Source organism: Quercus lobata, chromosome 2 (assembly GCF_001633185.2).
Source record: "Quercus lobata isolate SW786 chromosome 2, ValleyOak3.0 Primary Assembly, whole genome shotgun sequence".
Lineage (NCBI taxonomy): Eukaryota > Viridiplantae > Streptophyta > Magnoliopsida > Fagales > Fagaceae > Quercus > Quercus lobata.
In genome coordinates this window covers 15,377,096-15,397,975 of record NC_044905.1, presented here as the reverse complement: position 1 = coordinate 15,397,975, position 20,880 = coordinate 15,377,096, and the positions used below count along the sequence as shown (strand labels likewise).

The following is a 20,880-nucleotide window of genomic DNA, read 5'->3' as shown; positions in this document are numbered from 1 at the left end:
ATAAAATTAAATGAAAAATAATGTTCCAAACTCTCTTAGGTTGAAATTCTCTATAAAAAAAATCTAGTAAATAATTTTGTTTTTTAAAAAAAAAAATGTAAAAACTACAGTGATACAAAAAAGGTGCATGAATATCACATTGAAACTAGACAAATATAAAATATACGTAACCTAAAGTAACAAAAATCTTGGCCAAAAATAAATCTCCACCCTTCCTTTAGATGACAACGTAGGCCCCAAAAGAGGACAATTCTAAAGAAAAAGGAAAATAGCGGCTGGCACGGTTTGAATCCGATACGGTTAAAAAAGGAAAAAGAAAAAAACGTAACGTGGCAAACTTGGATTGGGTAAAGGAAGGACACGTGATACCCGTTAGTACCTTCTGTTCTGTGAGACTGTGACCAGTAGCTGAAAGATAAACATATGATATGAATATCATTCTGAAGAGTTTGGGTTGTCTGTATTTGGATTAGGGTTTTATCATTTGGGGCTTAGGGTTTCCAATTTCAATTTTTATTTTTTAATTCAAAATCGCGAATGGAGACTTCTCTCAGATATGGTGGTTATTCCAATTCTCTACGAATCCACGCCAAGGAAAAATTGCCAATTGACTCCAATACCTACTTGCAGGTACTCTCCTTCTCTCATTCCTTTTCCTCTATGCCGTGTTTGGTTACACTGAAATGTATTTGAAAAATGAGATTAAAGTTAGGCCATTTTTGTCAGGGGAATGTTAGTGCCTTTTGATTGGATTTTTGGGTGCTATACAATCTGCTATTGCTGCTCCTATTTTTACTTTTTTTGTGCGATTGAACTGAAATGCTGGAAAGTTCTTAGACAAAGTTCAGTGGATAATTTTTTTAGTACAATTTTTTTTTTCAATTAGATTTCGGGTTGGACACCATGGTCGGGTTGTCTTCACCTATGTCTGGCTAAGTTTGTGGTTTGATGTTATGTAGACTGCTGTATGTACTAGTGTTTCCCAATTCTCCAATTCTTGAAATTTGGAGCTTTTGTATTACTGCTATGACTCAGTAATCATGTTTAGTAATTGGGGTTTTGTGGCATTACATTTTTTTTTTTTTTTTTTCCAACTTGGGTTTCTCCGCCTAGGGAGTAAGAGCACTTGCATCAGTCCTTGTGAATTGGCCTGAATGCAAGATTTTGGCCAATTAACCTTAAAAATCACCCACATTGGTCTGACGAAAGTTATGCATCTATGGTCCATTTTCCATTTTAGTTACAGTAATGGTGTAAATTTACATGGCTACAAACTATAGCTATGTATTTTAGCATTTTTGATTCTTTCTTTATGTTTTCCGAGGATGAAGGAAGAGAGTGGATGGTAGTTGTGATGTGAGAGAGAAACAATTAAAAAATCAAGAAATATTGATATTTTGATAAAATTGACAATTGAATAAATAATCCGTTGTGGGTGTTTTTGAAAAATGGTTATGTAAAATAGAAAAAGAAGATTTTTATGCTAAAATAGACATACATTTTTATATGAGCTGATGCGAATGCTCTAAAATTGAAAGTCATAATCAAGTATAAGTGCTATTTCAAACTTGTTTATTTTGCTTGTTTTATTTATTTATATCCTTTGTATTTGTTTGGCTCAGGTCCATGGAGAGCTAGATACAAGAATTGGAGCTCCGAGTTATTTTAGTGCAGTGATAAGGCATTTCTACCCAGAAGTGTGTTTTGACTTAATGATTGCAGTGATGGCTTAAGATTGTTTTATGTGCATTTTTTTTTAATTGTTAAACTATAATCGATACATTCAATTGTAGTTATCAGCAAGCCTTGGGGTTGGCGCACAATATGATAGGCGTGAGAAGCTACGGTACAGTGTACGTGGAAAAAAGTCATTTCCAGTCACAACTAATGGCCTGTTAAGCTTTAATATTAAGGGAAAATGTGATGTGGACAAAGAATTTAAAGAGGTTAGTGTTTTCTATGGGGTTTGTGAAATTTTTCGCCTTATTGGTGTGAACCTTTTTTTTTCATATAGCTTTTGAAGCAATAGATTGTAATGAATATGTCCTTATGCCACAAATATGTCATTATGCTTTGGCAGACAAAGTCAAGAGCAGCTGCTGAATTTTCTTGGAGTGTATTCAATTTTCAGAAGGAGCAAGACGTCAGGCTAAAACTTGGCTATGAAGTGCTTGAAAAGGTATATTTTTGGCTAAAACTTATTACTGAGACTCAAAACACGTACATTTTTGGAGTCCTTGTAGAGAACCTTCAGCTAGCATTTTATGTATGTCCCATGATACCTGATGCCTAGATCTTTAATATTCCAATTTTTATTGTTGTTCTATTGTCCATTCTTGATGGTGTTCATTCCTCAAAGTCAATTTTTAGTGACAAGAATGCTTACTGTGTAAAGGGATTGCTTGTGCTGAAATATTGGATTTTTTGTCTAGTCTTATAAATTTTGTTGATTGAATTATAATTTTACTCAATACCTAAAAATTACAGTTGTACTGTAAAGGCTTCAAATTCATTTCACCTCTTGGTCTTCACCTTGTGTTTTCTTGTTTTTAAAGGTTGCATTTATTCACTATCTGATACTGATACTATTCTTTTTTGTTTTGAAATCTTTTATTTCAGGTTCCGTATCTGCAGATCAGGGAAAACAATTGGACTTTCAATGCTGATGTTAATGGTAGATGGAATGTGAGATTTGACTTGTGAGAAACAGAGCTTCAATATTTTGAAGGTGAGAGATGTACCTTTAGAACACATGTTACTTTGTATTCTGTTGGACAGCCCACAAGCAGACGCTGATTATTGTTTAATGAAACTGCAATTTTCAAAAGCCCAATGATTGAATTTTATTTATTTATTTATGTTTATTCTGTCCAAAATTCAGCCTCCCAAGGCAGCTACAGTCTATAATGGTTTAGATTTTGCTGTCCATCTGGGAAGGGGCCTACTTGTCACCCACATTTTAGGCTGAATTGCTTTTGTTAAGGTCAATTGTGTCATTAGAAAGTGACCGTGCAGGGGTATCTTGAGCCATGGAGAGTGACGTAGTTGATTGAATTTGAAGGACATACAGATTCAGTAAGGGTATGGATCATCATGACATTGACGTTCGTATGTGGTGGTATTCAAATGAATATTGATTATTTATACAGAAACTGTTAAATGTATGCTATTTATTACATAGGTGTAGAATTAAGAGAAAACAAGAGAAGGGAAAGGAACTTTTGATCCCTAGTATAGTAACCACTCTTCGTAATATATCACTACTTTATAGTACCATGAACTCAATGTGGACAAGCACTGTATTGGAATTCAAAGCTGCCTTTAAAAAGGAAAATATAGAAGCAATGCTCTTATAAAAAATGGAAGCACTGCTTTGGAGGATTCAGAGTGTGTAGATCTTTCTCCACTCATAGATTTTATACTAGTATAACTATTTTTGTATTCAGTGCACATGGTGAATGCGATCTTTGTAATTGTGAAACTTTCCTTGGATGCAGATTTTTATCTTTCCATTATAGCTTATACAAATTGAACATTTACTCTACACTGACAAGAAGAGGCTTATGATACATGTGTTAGTAAGCCAACTTATATTGATCTTCACCCTGACTAGGAAGTGACCTATGTGTGATTTGTATTAATTTTCACTTGATTTTAGTAGTGCTTAATTTAAAAATGCATATAGTTTTACAGACTGGGATTGGGTCCAGTGCTCTAGTGCATTGGACCCAAGCTTTGACCCTAGTTTTACTGAGATTCAACATGAAGTCCAAGATGCTAATAATGTAAAATAATGCTTTTTTATTTTTTTTTTCGAAGCAGACACGTGAATTGTGATTTGTGAGGTAGGGCCATATTTGTCTCATAAGTCATAACCATGTACTGGAGCTGAAATGCTGAACTCTGGATCAGCAACTCAATAAGCTCAAACATGAAGAGTTGTTCAATTCGTATTTGGAAACTCTCTAACCTAGAGAATGGTGTTGAAAAGTAATTCAATTGTTAGTATAAGATTCTATAAAATATAAATTTTTTATTTGACATATATTAGAGCAGTTCGTCCCTATATAACATAAATGTTTTGTTCCTGCTGTCTCATAAAAAGCTAAGAGTGATACCGAAACAGTGAGAATAATACTTTAGAGCTAAGAGTGATACCGAAACAGTGAGAATAATACTTTAGGAGTTTGTTGCAAATTAACAAAATTTGACATGGTTCTGCCCCATTCTAATTTCCTAGCAGGGCTGATTATATGCGATGGAAGGAATGGAAATATTCTTTACTTGTCTCAAATGTTATAGAGAGATGAGGAATGTTTCTATTTGATTAAATTGCACTTTGTTTTCTTAAAGAATGTGGTCATTTTGTTTTGTCTCTAAAGCTTAAAGTTTAAACATTTAGATTTTGGATCCGAAAAGTATAATACGCTTTGATATGCATCCCTTTATCAATACCTATTGTTGGGGCCGTTGTTAAATTCCAACTAAGCTGAAAACAACGTAGTTTTGATGTACAGTATTAAACTACATCCTGTAAACCATGCTGTTTTGAGCACATAAAAATTATATTAATTTTTTTTTTCTAGTAAATTACTATTTTTTTGGTTTTTATTTTTATTTATTTAAATTTTCTCTCTATACCCATCGAATCCATACCCATCCATCCACAATTATTGCCACCAACCTCCATCAATGCCACCAGTCAAGTCTTGAAGAAACCCATCTTAGCAGCCCTGAATCCCATCAAAACATCTCTATAATCAGCTTTCAAGACTCTTAACAAAGAGAATGATCATTGTATTGTATAAGCAAGTTTGTTAGGTTTCTTTTTCTTGAAAACGAGTCCTCTATTTATACTTAAGGCCCTTGACAGTTAGGTGAGAGACTGACAATTGTTCATTTCACGTGTTTCTCTTCTTGGGCTTAAATGACAATTGCCATGGAGTTAAATGTTGCTTGTAATGGTTTCTGTTGGGGTTAAAATAATTCTTTGTGGGATGAAATAGAGGCACAGTAAGAAACGCACAACTGAAAAGGTGTAGGTGATGTGGTGCCCCCAGTAAAAATAATTGAAAACTAGGAGTAATGCTAGGATGTTGATAAGTGGAGTTAATCTAGTAATACTCGAATAGTTGAGGGCAGGGTGGAGCAATTCCCTCAACGTAGTTAAGGGCCTTGAGCAATTTTAGAAACACACATCTGCAAAAGCGACACATGGCATTGATGCGGTTAACTTTGGAATAATTGCCTCAAAGAAGTTGTAAGAGGTTTACTGAGAATAGTTGAAAATTTGGAAAGTGTCATTAACAATTAGCAAGGAAACACATGGAAGACATAAACTGATAAATGATAATAACCGCTAAAATCTTAAGTATTAATAGAGGCATATTCTACAGAAAATAACACCGCGAATACACTAAAAAATTTGTTGAGATCATTTGTACTTAGTTTTGTAGGAGATATTGTAGTTCTTAGGAGTAGAGAAGAATTTATGTTTGTAAGTGCTTTCCGTGAACTTTGTGATCAAGTTTAATTAAGTTTGATTCTTGTATCTAGTTGCTGTGCTTGCTTTCAATTAGTTTGGTTTTAGAATGATGACTAGTATATGGTTTATGTAGTTTACTTTGAATTGAATCACTTTGAATTAGTTTGTTTACTTATATTTCACTTCAAGTCAATTTATTTCGAATTAGATTACTTCAAATCAATTGCATTGGAAATAACTTAGATATCGGTACTTAGTTTCTTAGAAATTGTAGTCATTCTAGTCTTTGTCTTTCATTGTTACTTGCATTACAACAAAGGTCCTCTTAAATGAGGTGTTTCCAAACCTCAAACTCTAATCCACAAAGTTAGATCTCATTTCATGCCAAAATTTTGTCCAAATGGCCAATTTAGGCTTCTGACTTTTGACAAAGACAAAAATATTAGGTATATAGTGTACCTATTTATGTACCAGAACGGAATATTCTGGTTAGAATGGAATGAAAGTCAAAATATTAATGATAAATGCAAAACAAATAGATGGAAAAAAAAAGTGTTAAAAAAAAAAAAAACTTTTGACAAATGTGAACTAATTGAATGGACATGAAATATATTTTACTATTTTCTCCACAAGTAATTAGTATTTTTTTTTTAAAATGCAAAGATTAAGGAAATAAAAAGGGATCTTCATGATACACATATATACATCATACAGGCAACATATCATACTATTTAGTGATTAATAGGAAATTAGGAATTATCTGTGTAATCTTATGCCATGTTTCAAAGTGTGAAACTATAGTTTTTACTTTTGGCTTTTCTTAACTGATGCATTAGGCACACATTAAATAGATTTCAAAGGGGTCATACCAACATTAGGAAATGGTAAAAGTTAATATTTATTATTAATTGGCTTGACTTTAGGCTAAAAATGGCTCTACTTTCTATAAAAATAGGGATAAAAGCATAAAACCATCATCAAATTTTAGTGTGCATCCATTTATAGGACTCTTTACATTCTAATGTTACTCTTTTTTTTTTTTTTTTTTGGGTAACATTACTGATACTTATTTTGTCTGGTTAAAGATACAATGGCCGTGGTTTGTATGACACCACCATCCCACTGCCTACATTAACATAACTTATAAATACATCTACCATCCTCTTTTCTTTCTAAAATTTTCAGGAGTATTGACACAATTTTTTGTGTGTTTAGCTTGTGTGGGGCCCAAATGATTTACGGGCCAGGCCCATCTACCTGGGGAAAATCCGAAGGCCCAAGCCGAGGAGGGCTATGGCCCAAGCTCGACAAAATAGCCTGTGGATATCGCCGAGGACGGCTCAGTCCTCGGCAGACCCAAAGTTCCCCCCCTGAAGGAAGGGTAAAAACGGTATAGGACCGAAATTAGGACGAAAGATCTAAAATATCCAGGGAAAGCTGCTCTCACTGCCATTCAATGCTCTGAACCTGACAGAGCCGCAGTCTTAGGCTTTTACAACCACCCCCAATGACTTTGAATATGGGCTGATGGGACAAGTATCAATTTTGGAAAGGTTGACCCTATACGTGGGCGAAGGACAGTGGACGCAAGCGAGTATAAAAGGAAAAATAAGTAACCTAAAGAAGGGGTTGGGAAAAATGGCCAAAAACCAGAGCCTCCCAGCCCACCTCCAGGAGAAAGACTCCAGGGGTGTAGGAAAACTTAAACTGGTACGAACTCCGCGAAAAACCCACCGCCTATCGATCAAGGCCTAGCCTTCTAAACCCACGCTCTACAAATGATGTTGTTAGGGGCCTTTTCACGTGCGAACCCGACACTGTTACGGTCCGCCACGAATCGCGTCCTTACAATTGGCGCCGTCTGTGGGAAAGACTTGTGTTTTGGTATAGGAAGTGGGTCGATAGAGTTTCTTTGTTATATCTAACCGTTGGTTATAGAGTTCTAGTACAAAGTTCTGTTACGGACTACGTTTCTTGATTAGGGGCTTGGTTGAGGAGCTAACTCCCTTAAAGCCAAGGTCCCCCGTAAAGAGCAAACTAGGCACTTGGTAACGTTAACCGTATGGATAAACTCTAGGGGCTTGGCTGCGGAGCTAACTCCCCTAAAGCCAAGATCCCACACAAAGAGAAAACTAGGTTTTGGACAGAACCAAGGCATTGCATAGTCCTCGGACTCAAGCCTCTGGGGAAACCAACTACCTGGATGTGGAAAACTAGGTTTTGGACAGAACCAAGGCATTGCATGGTCTACGGACTCAAGCCTCTGGGGAAACCAACTACCTGGATGTGGAAAACTAAGTTTTGGACAGAACCAAGGCATTGCATAGTCCTCGGACTCAAGCCTCTGGGGAAACCAACTACCTGGATGAGGAAAACTAGGTTTTGGACAGAACCAAGGCATTGCATGGTTTACGGACTCAAGCCTCTGGGGAAACCAACTACCTGGATGTGGAAAACTAGGTTTTGGACAGAACCAAGGCATTGCATGGTCCTCGGACTCAAGCCTCTGGGGAAACCGACTACCTGGATGAGGAAAACTAGGTTTTGGACAGAACCAAGGCATTGCATAGTCCTCGGACTCAAGCCTCTGGGGAAACCAACTACCTGGATGGGGAACCAACTATTTTTTTAAAAAAAAAACTATGGCACATAAACCTCAAAATCCATCCGAAGAGAGCTCCGCGTTAACAGATGGGTTAATACCTTGATTGCGCGGATTCCTCGGTCTACCCTCTGATCCCCCAATATCAAAGGGGTTGATGCGATACGGCGTAACATATTATCCAGAAGCACAACCAAAGCCCCTCGCTACTCGGCTACCCTCTCGGACGAATTACTTAGAGTTTGTCGTACTCGGACATCGCTCTTGCATGCATCGCGTAGCACTCAGCCGTTATCCCGGTTAGTTCCAAGAGTTTAATTTATTTGATGATTAACCTTGTTATGTTTGATAATATTTGTAAGTCTAAACTAGTAGGAATCTGTATTAAGACCTTTCTCTGCCTAGAATATCATTAAGGGCAAACTCATATTTAATATTCATGCATAAAGTAGTGGTTACGGAGAAGAAAGATATGTATAGAGAAATAAACACATATTTTATTAAGACAAAGGAACAGTACAGTGTACAATGGAAAGCTGAAACAAAGCCTACATCGAAGCTAACTACGTAAGTAACGAAGAATACAAGAGAGTGAAGATAAAGCCGAGGAGGCAGTTCAGAGGAGAGTTTGGCTACTGCCTCGAGACCTTATTCCCCCTCCATGCTTTTGCACGCCCATAACTCAGGCAGTAAAAGAACCCAACTTGGGGCCTGCACCGGTACAGAAAAGGTGCAGGAAACCTGACCTCAGGCTAACACCATCTACAGAAAAGGTGCAGGGAGCCGGAAGTTGGGAAGCCCCCGCAAAAATTTGCCTGCTACAAGGCAGACGGCGCTGATGGCGGAAATTCCTTTTTCTAACATACCAAAAATCTGGCATGACCAGAACCTGCTTCGGATTTTGACTAAAAGAAGGAGGAATATCATCTTTCTCCTGTCAAGGCGGAGGACTGGCTTGAATCTGTGCCATCCTTGTCCATACCATATCACCTTGAGGATTCGGTGCCTCTGAAGCGCGCGGAGACCTTTCATCCCTATCCAAGCCTCAAACATCTTGCTTTGGGGCAGTGGCACTAGAAAGAGAGATCGCGGATATGGAAGAAATATAGTTCTGAAGGGAACGGGAGAGTTCATGTGCAAGTGAAGTGATCCCCTATCCCATTTATACCCAGAAGTAAACCGATGGCATTTAATTCGCGCAACGTCCCAAGGAACGCTATAGACAAAACGTCTCTGGCTCGATTTCCAACGTCGTCTGCAACCCTGAGGTTAAAGGAGTCTCGAGAGGGTGCACCTCGAACACGGGGACGCCAAAAGGTACCGCGTGATCAAAGGTTATGGAAACACCTCTTAATTTGTGGGCCCAGTAAATTCGCGGCCCAGGCCCGTTCAGCATATGGGCCCAGGGACAGAACCAAGGCCTTGTATGGTCCTCGGACCCAAGCCTATGGGGAAACCAAGTACAAAAAATTATAAAAATTACAAGTTTTGGACAGAACCAAGGCCTTGTATGGTCCTCGGACCCAAGCCTATGGGGAAACCAAGTACAAAAAATTATAAAAATTACAAGTTTTGGACAGAACCAAGGCCTTGTATGGTCCTCGGACCCAAGCCTATGGGGAAACCAAGTACAAAAAATTATAAAAATTACAAGTTTTGGACAGAACCAAGGCCTTGTATGGTCCTCGGACCCAAGCCAATGGGGAAACCAAATACTTGGATAAGAAAAGGTTTGAATCTCGTAAGATGGGTTACTTGATAAAAATGTCAGGTCACTTCATCCACGGCTTAAACACCATAAAAGGTTAAGACCAATAAAGGTGTAAGGAAGGGGGTGGAAAGCCCCAGCACTTAGTCATATAAGAAGGCCGCTCATTTGGTGGGTGCTATATCTTCAAATGGTTATTCCTTACATGACATCAAGCCTTCGTTTTTCTCCTCGGCTAGCATGAGGTAAGTATTACTCTTCACTGATCGGCCTTATTATGCCAAGCATTTCTATTAAAGTTATGGCGACGTCTTTTTATTATCAAATCTTTTGGTCTTAGCCGTCATTGATTTAGATGCCATATTAATATGCCGAGCAGCGTTTGTAGATCCAAAAGAAAAAAAAAAAAGGCATAGAGACAAAACATGCGAAATAAAATAACAACGATTTTTATTAATACGAAAAATTATTACAATGTACAAAGAAGGGCTCGAACGAGCCTATACAAAATGCGAACTGCCTAAGCGATAGTTACATCCGTAGTACAGATAACTAAACTCCCAGGCGTCTTCTAAACTCGTTTTCAAAGTCTCTCCAATCTTTGCCTCGATACTGCTCATATTATGATAAGAACCTTCTTTGGGAAGAAATGGCGGAGAAGGAAATAGTAAGGAAGAAATCAATGAAGAAGATGGAGGAGATGAATGAAGAAGATGGAGGACATGAGTAAAGAAGGAGGAGAAGAAGAGAGAAGAGATGAAAAGAAAGAAAAAGGAGCAAAAGAGGGAGAAGTGAAAGCACCAGGATGGAACTGGTGCTGGGAAGACTAAGAAAGGGAGATGGAGAATAGCCCCAGTGAAGGAAGAGAGGAAGAAGTAGAGACACTTAGTCCCTGCCTCGATCCTGACTCCCAACACACTGGAGCCATACTAGGTATGCTCATAGGAGAGCGGTTGGTACTGATGATGGGTGTTCTCGACTCAGTCACGCCGGAAGTTTGACGTGACGAGTCCCTGCTTCGGATTTTGACTGAAAGAAGGGTGAGGTTGATTTTGAGTCTTCGCCATCCCTGTCCCGATCGAGCCATAATGAGCTTTACTGGAACATGGCGTCTATGGGAGGGGTTTGGCTCCTGCATCACTCGTTGTTATGATGAAGTGTATCACGATTTAGTTTGTGAACCAGTGGGTAAAATGAACCCTCGGGGAGGCCAAATATTTCAAATCTCAGAAAGATGAGAAGGAATTCTTTACAAAAACAATAACCTCCGCCTTTCCTTCTTATACTGAGGGTGGAGCGGGAGACATTTAATAGGTTCAGATATCCAAAGGAATCTGCCAACACGAACATGCCGGTTCCGTTTCCCCACCCCATCAAAACAAACCGCCGAATTAAAGCAGTCTCGTAAATAGTGGTCATTAAAAGCACGTTTTGGCATACCCAAACGATAAGAGCGCATCAAGCGCGAAATCAAAAGGCTGCCTCATAGACCGGCGCGTTTCTTGGACAGATGAGGAGCCGCCAGCATTATTAAAAGGCCAAATTGATTGGGCCGTAGGAAGAGGTTTGGCATCACCAAAACCCCCCTTTCCAACCAAGAGGTTGGACAGCCGGGTTTTGAGGGGCTATTGTGGGGCCCAAATGATTTACGGGCCAGGCCCATCTACCTGGGGAAAATCCGAAGGCCCAAGCCGAGGAGGGCTATGGCCCAAACTCGACAAAATAGCCTGTGGATATCGCCGAGGACGGCTCAGTCCTCGGCAGACCCAAAGTACCCCCAGAAAGAAGGGTAAAAACTGTATAGGACTGAAACTTAGAAGAAAGATCTAAAATATCCAGGGAAAGCTGCTGTTACTGCCATTTAATGCTCTGAACCTGACGGAGCCGCATTCTTTGGCTTTTACAACTGTGGGTCCGAGAGGTCTGCAATCCGGCCCAAACTCTATCTGGGCCCAGGGCCCGTGCCGAGGAGGTGTCTTGCCGAAGACGAATGATCAGAGGCCGAGGTAGCAAGGGGAACGGCTGAGAACTTACCCTGTCCTCGGCATTCCAGAGCTTCAATGGGAAGACCAACACCATGGTGTAGGCAATCCCCAAACAGCCCCCTCAAGGGGATGTGAACGGAATGGGGTCCATAGGGAAGTAGGGTGTGAAATTGGACCAAGGAAAATGCGTCCCCTCTTCAGTAAATGCACCTGCCAATACCCAGAGCTGATTAATGAGAAAAGACGTTTGGACGGTGTAAATTTCGATCCATGCAACTAATAGAAAGTTAGACGGGACGGTTGATGGGATGGATACAGAAATAAGCTCCTGCCTGACCTACAAGTGGAGGGTCAGGATCAACCAAGACGGACTATATAATAAAAAGGAAGGTGCACCAACAGGGGGTTGGGAAAAATTGCCAAAAACCAGAGCCTCCCAGCCCACCTCCAGGAGAAAGACTCCAGGGGTGAAGGAAAACCGAAACTTGTATGAATACCACGAAAAGCCCACCGCTTCTCGACCAAGGCCTAGCCTTCCAAACCCACGCTCTACAAATGATGTTGTTAGGGGTCTTTTCACGTGCGAACCCGACACTGTTACTGTCCGCCACGAATCGCGTCCTTACAGTATCTATAAAGTTATAGATACTCAATTATCATGAATTCATAATCTCACTCTTCACCGTAATATCACAAGGAAAAGAGTTACTCTCCCTTTCAAAATTGTTAGTCATTTATTTCATTTTGAGATGTCCCAAAATGTATCATCTTTGAAATCTATAGATAAAAATTTTAATTTATCATTCACTTTATTTAAAAAGTCAATAACCATTTTAAGTTAAGGAGTGTAATTTTTGAAACTTGTATATTTTGAAAAAGGTTTGGCTCAAAACATGCTTGAAACCTTAAGCTCTAACTGACATGTGTACCATCATGTGCAATACGTTAAATAATGTTTGCTTAAAAAGTTAGAATTTTTAAATACAACCAATAGTATGGGACAGATGGAATACTATTTGAGATTGAATTAATTGGAAATGATTTTAGTAATCTCTCTCTCTCTCTCTCTTTCTCTCAAACAATTGAAATAATTTTGTTGTCGATACTCATGAGAACTTCGATGGAAGAAAAAACAAAGAGGTATAATTTATAAACATTCCTAGAGGCTATTGCTATTGCTATTGCTACTGGGGACCTCTCTGTAGCTGGTTCGTCTATTGCACTTTGTCTCTGAGGCCAAAAAACTTGTACAGTTAATAAAAACAAAACTTTCTTTCCTAGCAATGTAGCATGCGCATTTGCTTATGGTGAAAGTATAACTCACTATTTAATTTTAACAATCTTCCTTAAAGAATTAAACTTAGCTAGTCATTTTAATGAAAAGCCATTTGATAAACGATAAAAAAAACACAGTTCCTTTCGTTATTTTGAAAGGTTGATGTGTTAAATGTTTGAATATTATCATATCTAGCATAAAGGAGCCCAATTGCCCCCACCCATCTTTCAGAAAACACTTTGAAAGACAACCCCTAAAAGAACAAATAATTTAATTTTTTTTTAATAAAAATAAAAACCAAACTAGAGTGGGTACACAGGCAGCTAAAAATGTACGAGCGCCATTCTTATGGCCCAAAATAAAATTTATAAGATGGCATGGCCCAGATAGATCACCTCGAAAGAAATCCCAAAGTGATATCTGTATTTTGTCAACTCTATAGGGTGCATTAATTAATGATTTATAGACCAGTGAATGAAAGAAAAGCACCATGGCATTTTACTTTGTAAGTATTGGATCATCTCACATTATTTGCACTACAAATATATAATAAGTAATAATAGAAGTATATGGTATTTTGGACTACACGAACTTTACTGGTTTTATGTTAACGTACAACAAGGACATAAAAAATTATTTAATAACCACTTGTATGAGATTGGAGTATGATATCTTTTATTTGACGGCCCCCCACTTCACTAATCTTTGGAAATCACATCACACCCTATTTCAAAGTTCAGACCCCCACATACCATTTACATTCAATACCTTTATACTGTTTTCATGCCCAAAGATAGAGAAATGATTATAAGAGAAACTTCCCATAATTCTGTAATCATCTTTATAAAAATTGGGGTTGAGAAAAAGAAAGTGGTTTAATTAGTTAATATATTCAGCTTCTAATTTATTTTATCATTTTATGGGATACTAAGTCGTTGCATCTTTATGAGCCTAAAGAAGCCAAGTCCAACTAAAATTGTTGATAAATGATAGCGTTGGTTTCGGAGACAAAAAAAATCTTACAATATTCTTAACAATGATTTGATTGACAAGTTATTACAAATTTTTATTTGGTACTATGTATCATTGACGGCGTTACTTTTTTTTTTTTTTTTACCTATTTATTAACCATCTATCCCATCAACAATTGTGAAATTTTTTATATTTACAGACGTCCTACGACCTATGAGATGTCTATTATATACACCAAATGGAGATAGAGTCAAATTGAAATGGCTACTTTTTCTTACCAAAAAAAAAAAGAAAAAGAAAAAAAAGAAATGGCTACTTTTTTGCTATAGAAAACTATAATAAAAGAGGGCGCTGCATATTTTTCAACAGCAATTATTTGTGTTTTCAAACATTCTAAGGAATTTAGATGCAGCAGTCAGTGTTAATGGGTCTGAATCACTCGTGAGGTTGAAACAGTTTTGCATGTCGGGCACTTGAATATGACGTACTGTCTTAATACTGCGTATAATCTTTGACCCTAGACCCTAATACTCCTCCATATACAATTTGCTCACGTTTTCTTCATTACTAAGAAAACTACATGAAATGATATCAAATGGGGTATTTGGTAACTCATTATAACGCAGTAGTTGATGGTACGTATAGCATCAAAATTTGACGGACATCTGTATGGTCTTTGTGTTTTTGGTGTCTTAATCAGTGAATAATCTTCCTTTTTGGAAATAAATTAAAATTTTAAATATTCATAGTTTGGGATTTTATTTATACGGGATCTTAGCGGATTATTGTTAAGGATTATTACATTTATTTACCTAATTTTTAGAATCAACCATTACATATATTATTTACTATAAATATGTTGTCCCGACAGTCTAAACTGGTAACTCTTTTGGGTACGAATCCGCCTAAATTAAGTGCGGCTGGTACCATTACATTTACAGATTTACTTGACTAATGGGCGTTTTGGTAGATGGGAGTTGAGATAAGGTTATGGTATTTTATGAGATTGGGCCAATTACATGGTCACCTCCATTTATATCAGTACCTAACATGCCATTTAGTCTGTAGCGGCAAACAAGCAGGTTCATCAACTAGCTAGGGTTTGTAATTGAAGGACTATATCATTCATGGGACCTTTTGCAATTCAGAAAGTAAACCCTATTCTGGTCCCAAGTTAATGCAACAATTAATCCACCAAAAAAAAATTGTTATTATTAAATAATTTGTTTTTATTTTTATTTTTTTATGATTGAATGTTATGGGAACCATGAGTGAAAATTTAATTGAAATATGGATTAATTAACATCATCAAGATCAAATCTTTATTGGTGATTTTGGAAATATTACAGAGTTAAATTAATTTGTAATTAAAATAGGTCCGGGTTACATTTTTTTTTTTTTTTTTTTGAGAAGATGGTCCTGGTTACCTAAATACTAACATCTGGCTAATAATTAACTATGCCTTTTTAAAAATTGATAAAAAAAAACTATGCAATATTAAGACTATATCATTTACTTGATTGCTTTTCTCTCCTTTCCAACCAATTATGAAAAATAAATAAATAAAAAAACTAGTATAACAATGAAACATTTTAGATATTTTACAAGGGCTTGTTTCGATTTATTTATTTATTTTTTGAGAATTGGCTTGCTCGAAGGCGGGACCATCATAAGTCCAACTTTCCAAGTATGCAACAATCGAGTAATGATATCACCACACACCCTTGGTGTAATAGTTACTTCATAAGTATAAATGCTTGTGGGGTGTAGGGAGCAAAAGTCAATGTTCAATTTTCCAAGGGAGAGCTTCATACACATATACATTTAAATTAGGTTAAAATAGAATTTTTATCTTGTATAAAAATAAAAATAAAAATAAAAATCGAGTAACGATTATTAGTGTAATACACAGAAAATAAAATATTTGTTTCTGTAATACATAAGGCTATTGGCTCCTAAAAACTTGACATCACGAAACATGTCAATAATTCGATTGTTACGGCTCACTTAAGAAGAAAGAAGAATGAGGACATATGGTTGAGATGTTAACAGATAGCTTACAAGTTACATGGACAATTTCAAAATGTTGGGTCCATCATAAGTCCATTCTGTCAAAGAAGTAATCATTATTCTACTTTGATAGTTTCGGCCTTTCGGGTCTAAAATGTTCAGTTCATATTATTGTTCAACATTCTAGATTGTTTCATAAAGAATAAATAATAATAACAATTTAAACATTCTAGATTGTTCTACCAGAAAACCAAAGAAAAAAAAAAACCTCTTAATTCTTATGGGTACTGAAAAAATTTAAGAGAGACTGTAATGATCTCTTCAAGCTATTGGGTTAAATATTAATTAAAAATGTTTTACTTTCATTTCAAGAATGTAAATCCTTTTGGGTGTATGGAGTAAATTAGTCAACACAAAATAAAGAGTTAAATAATACATAAAATTTTAAGTTTACACAATTAAAGGGACACTAAATTGAAACTCTAAACCTCTACTTTGATAAGAAAGAATTGAAGTGATAAAGAAAATAACTTATAAAAGAAAGGGAAAAAAAGAAAAAAGAGCAAGAGGTAAAAATGTGAAATATATTTCAGGAAGCCGAAAAAGAGAGCTGTAATGTGAAAAAAAAAAAAAAAAAAAAAAACATTTTTGAGAAGATGAATCAGCTCATGTGATTGTAGGTTGATCCAACTTGAGGTTTTGATGGATCGATACAAGTTTACTTATTTTTTCATGGGTCTAAAAATTTCTACACATCCATATTTTTGTTTTTGGTCAAGGTTGTTAGGGTCATATTTTTATGTAGTTGACATATCCTTTGACAAAATTCACTTTACTTATATTTGGGTAGTTTTAAATAGATACAAGAATATCACGAAGTATGTTGATAAACTTTACAAGTGGTACTATTAAAGACATGAAGATTGCGCAAAGAATCAAGTGTGAAAAAGTTGAAAATTAGTGGCTTGACCCCTAGCTTAATAGAAGCATTAATCGAGAATATGAATGAGGCTCAATACCTCTTGATCTATCGAGTTTCGTAGATCCAAAATTTCCAAATCTGATTTTCGACCCATAATGACTTGGCTATTCTAGGGTTTTATTCTTTAACCTACTAGATGATATAAAAGTATTATTTTATAGTCGTCATCACACATAGAGACTCATATAGAGATTCTATACACTTTTTGTGAAGCTACTTGAAAGCTCGAATTTGTGTGAAAACACAAAAGCTGTGTAGACCTTTAAATTAAAAATTAAGGTTCGGTTGATTTTACTCTAACTTAAACTAATTGCAGAATAGAGTAAATGCGAGCGATCAAACAATATAACTACTCTAAGCCATATTCATCAAATATCAAAATGAAAGCTAAAAGAGTAGGGAAGAAGGATGCAAATACAAGATAATACAGTGATGTGTTATCGAATTGGAAACCGAAAAACTCGTTGAAAAATCTCTCCGCTGCTCTCTAAGCGGTAAATTGATCCACTAGAGAATAAGTTGGAGTATATGAATAACAAAAGACCCCCCAAACTTAGTCTACCCCATGTACTTGAGCCCTCCAAGCTCTTGCTACCAACTGACTTGACAAAACCTTGTCTTCTCTAGCTCTTTGGATCATGCAATTCAGCCTGATTGCATCCACCAAATAAATGGCTTCTTCCAATACTTCTCAGCAGTACCAAAACCTCACTTTACACTCAAAGTAGGTGTGGTAAGTGTTTGGGTTATCAATCTCTCAAGGATTTGGATATGGAGAAGTAGGAGTTGAGGAAAACCATACAAGATTGTGTAGAAGATTGTGGGTATGACAATCTCTAACTCTCAAGGGTTATGGCTAGAGTTTTCTCTTTAAAAAGCACTCGTCTCAATATGTGGGTAATGATGATATATATAGTATAGGTGAAGACATAGTGGAGCCTATATGCCAAAATAGCAAAACAGAATGTTTCGCGGGTATGTTACAGGAAGACCTTACCCGCGAAATACTCGTAAAAACCAATTGTCATTCCAGTTCGCATTCCAATCATGTGCTGGCTTCACTTCGCATGAAGTCTTCTTGTGAGCTACCTGCGAAAATTCCTTTGATCTTCAATGTTGTCTTGAGTCTTCACACTCTTTCTCACACACAACCCATACAATGAAATCTCACATAAAATACAGGGTACATAAGATTGAACAAAATTACAATCAAATGTGGCATGGAATTAAAGCTAACACAAAATAGTTGTAAATTACAACTTTACACTACTGCATTCTTATGAGCCTTAGGGTTTTATGACCAAGTTACTTTCTCATCTACAAATGTGTAGTGAAGAACTTTGCATCCAACAACAAGTTTCAAGTTGTTGAGAGCTAGTCATGTACTAGGATCTGTGCAAAGGGAAAGGGTCTCTACAAAATCAAGTCCAATTGGGGATTGGCATAAGAATTTTACTATAGGTAGGTATTTTAGGATAGGCCAAGAGGGTAAGATTCCTTATACTTGGGGATTGGCGTAAGGATTCACTATAGGTAGGTACTTTGGGATAGGCCAAGAGGGCAAAATTCCTTGTACTTGTAATCACTTGATTTTGATTAATGAATTCTTAGGAGTGGTGACCTAAAAATCACCCATTGAGGTTTTTACCTTGTGAAGGGTTTTCCCATTTGTCAACAAATCACTATGTTAAATTTATTTTCCGTTGCACTATAGATTAGAATTGTGATTTGTTGGTGCCTCCACAAAATTGCATGTAATTTGACCTAATTAATCAACTTAGATAATTGAATTAATTAACTGAAGTCAATCTATAACCCAATAAGGGTGAGTTAATGTATTCTAGGCCCAATTTTATCAAGTATACTAGTGTTAGAGAACTCTAAGACGTTCTTGGTCTTTATTATATGTGTGTGTGTCTATATATATATATATATATATATATATTGGTAATAAATTGAGAAAAGTTAATGAATGTTTTAAGAATATTGGTTTAGAAAATATTTTTAAACCTTTTATGGGTAAATAAAAAGTTATATGATTTTTTTGACAATTTTTTATATTTTTTATAAAAGTGGTATCATAACTGATTCTACACCATACCCATTACAAATAGGAACCCTTTTTTTTTTTTTTTTTTTTTTAAAAAAAAAATTTTGGGTCGGGGTAGGTTTAATGTTCAACAACTATTTTTGGACTATAAAATAATTGAGTTCTTGATTCCCATTTTGATTTTGAGATAAATTGACAACTCCGTTGAAAGCAACAGCCCATTCAAAAGGTTTTCGATCTCTATCCATTTGTCAGTCAGATGACCGAAATTTCAATGGGCTAACTTTCTGTAGTGTTTCGTGGGCTAAGACGTGTTATAGACTAGCATATGCCCTTTCTGATGCTCGTGGACCAGACCACAGTGATGCAGTGAAAGCAAAATAATAAAACCCCAATACCTGGTATTATTAGCATATGCCCATTTGATGCTTGTGGACCAGACCATAGTTATGCAAAGAAAGCAAAATAGCTCATTGTTTAGTAACAAAGTCTTTTGCTTTTTTTTTTCCCCCAAAGAAATTTAGACAAAAAGTCTTATTCTAGGACTTTTTCTTTTTATTGTCTTGTCACCTCGAAACTTTAGTAACAATCCGTACTTTATTGTTTGAGATTGAAGTGAACCCTGCATGAATTTATAAGGATGGTGGTTATAACTATTAAAAAAACTATTTATAATCTTATGGGATTGGTCTTGTGAATTTTAGGTTTCGTGTAGGTCTATATAATTCAATATTTTGGGCTATCCTCAAGAGATTGATCATTGTAATTTTTCAATTATGAAAAAGGGTACTATACACACTTGGGAGATTTATCATACTCTCTAAGAGCCATAGATTCTAACATGAGCAAATCTAGGGGGTTTAAGTGTGAGTGTTTTCAAATTAGTCTGTTTGTACTTGGCAACCCAAAACTTTTAGTATTGCAAGATAAACGATCATTCTATCACAAAATGAGACAATATAAGGACAATTATCAATCTAAATCATAACAAAAAATTGACAATCCAAAAATTTTAGTATTGCACGAGAAATGACCATACTATTACAAAATGACTGATAATTCAAGGACAACTATTGACCGGCATCATAGCAAAATCGTTGATAGGTGGAATCAAGATAGGATCTTGAATTGGATCATGGGGATCGGATATGATTACAATCCTAACCCAATACTACTACAAGGAATCACTCTTCTTTGAGTTTTATAAAATATTGATCTATGACATAGTAGGCTTGATGTGAAACCCAAATCAATACTCAAAAGCCTTTTTCGACGCAAAACGGGGAAAAAAAATCACATTTTATTTTACATGAAAATAAAATGGATTTCTTCAGATATTCCACATTTGCATCAATATAAAAAGGTAAAGATTGGAAGGCAAAATCATATTTCATTGTTTCGGGAAGATTTGAAAAAAGTTACGACAAGTGGGTGTGGTTAAATGTGGTGAAAATATTAAAATTAAATGATTATTTTCTCCTCTACCCTTTTTCTTTGTTTGTTTTGGGAAGGGTGTGTTATGCAACACGTGGTGCTGATCCTCTACTTGTTCCAAAAAATAAAAGTTGTTGAGTATGGCGAATAATTATTGACAACCAATTACCTATAACTTGTGAAATATTAGAGTTTTAATTGGGTTGGATTTTTATTGATGTCTTATAAACAGCAAGTGCTTTAGCTTACGGGGCAAGACATTAAGGGTTTGTTTGCCATTTTTATTTTGTAGACAAAAAGTGTGATTTTAAATGAAATAGCAAAAAGATTGCTAGGTTTTATGTTTTAAAGAAAATTGCGTTTTAAAAATTGGAAA

At 36.2% G+C, this 20,880-nt stretch overlaps 1 protein-coding gene across 2 annotated transcripts; it reads left to right on the top strand.

Annotated features, from left to right (window-relative positions):
• Nucleotides 1-415: 415 nt before the first annotated feature.
• On the top strand, nt 416-3,381 carry LOC115974689 (outer envelope pore protein 21, chloroplastic-like). Of its 2 annotated transcripts, XM_031095163.1 has the most exons (6): nt 416-630; nt 1,623-1,697; nt 1,794-1,946; nt 2,081-2,179; nt 2,620-2,728; nt 3,016-3,381. In XM_031095163.1, the coding sequence occupies exons 1-5, from the start codon at nt 538-540 to the stop codon at nt 2,701-2,703; spliced, it is 504 nt and encodes a 167-aa protein (XP_030951023.1). In that variant the 5' UTR covers nt 416-537; the 3' UTR covers nt 2,704-2,728; nt 3,016-3,381. The 2 variants fall into 2 exon arrangements, with proteins under 2 accessions (XP_030951023.1, XP_030951022.1); XM_031095162.1 differs by lacking the exon at nt 3,016-3,381 and having other exon boundaries at nt 417-630; nt 2,620-2,833.
• Nucleotides 3,382-20,880: the final 17,499 nt, after the last annotated feature.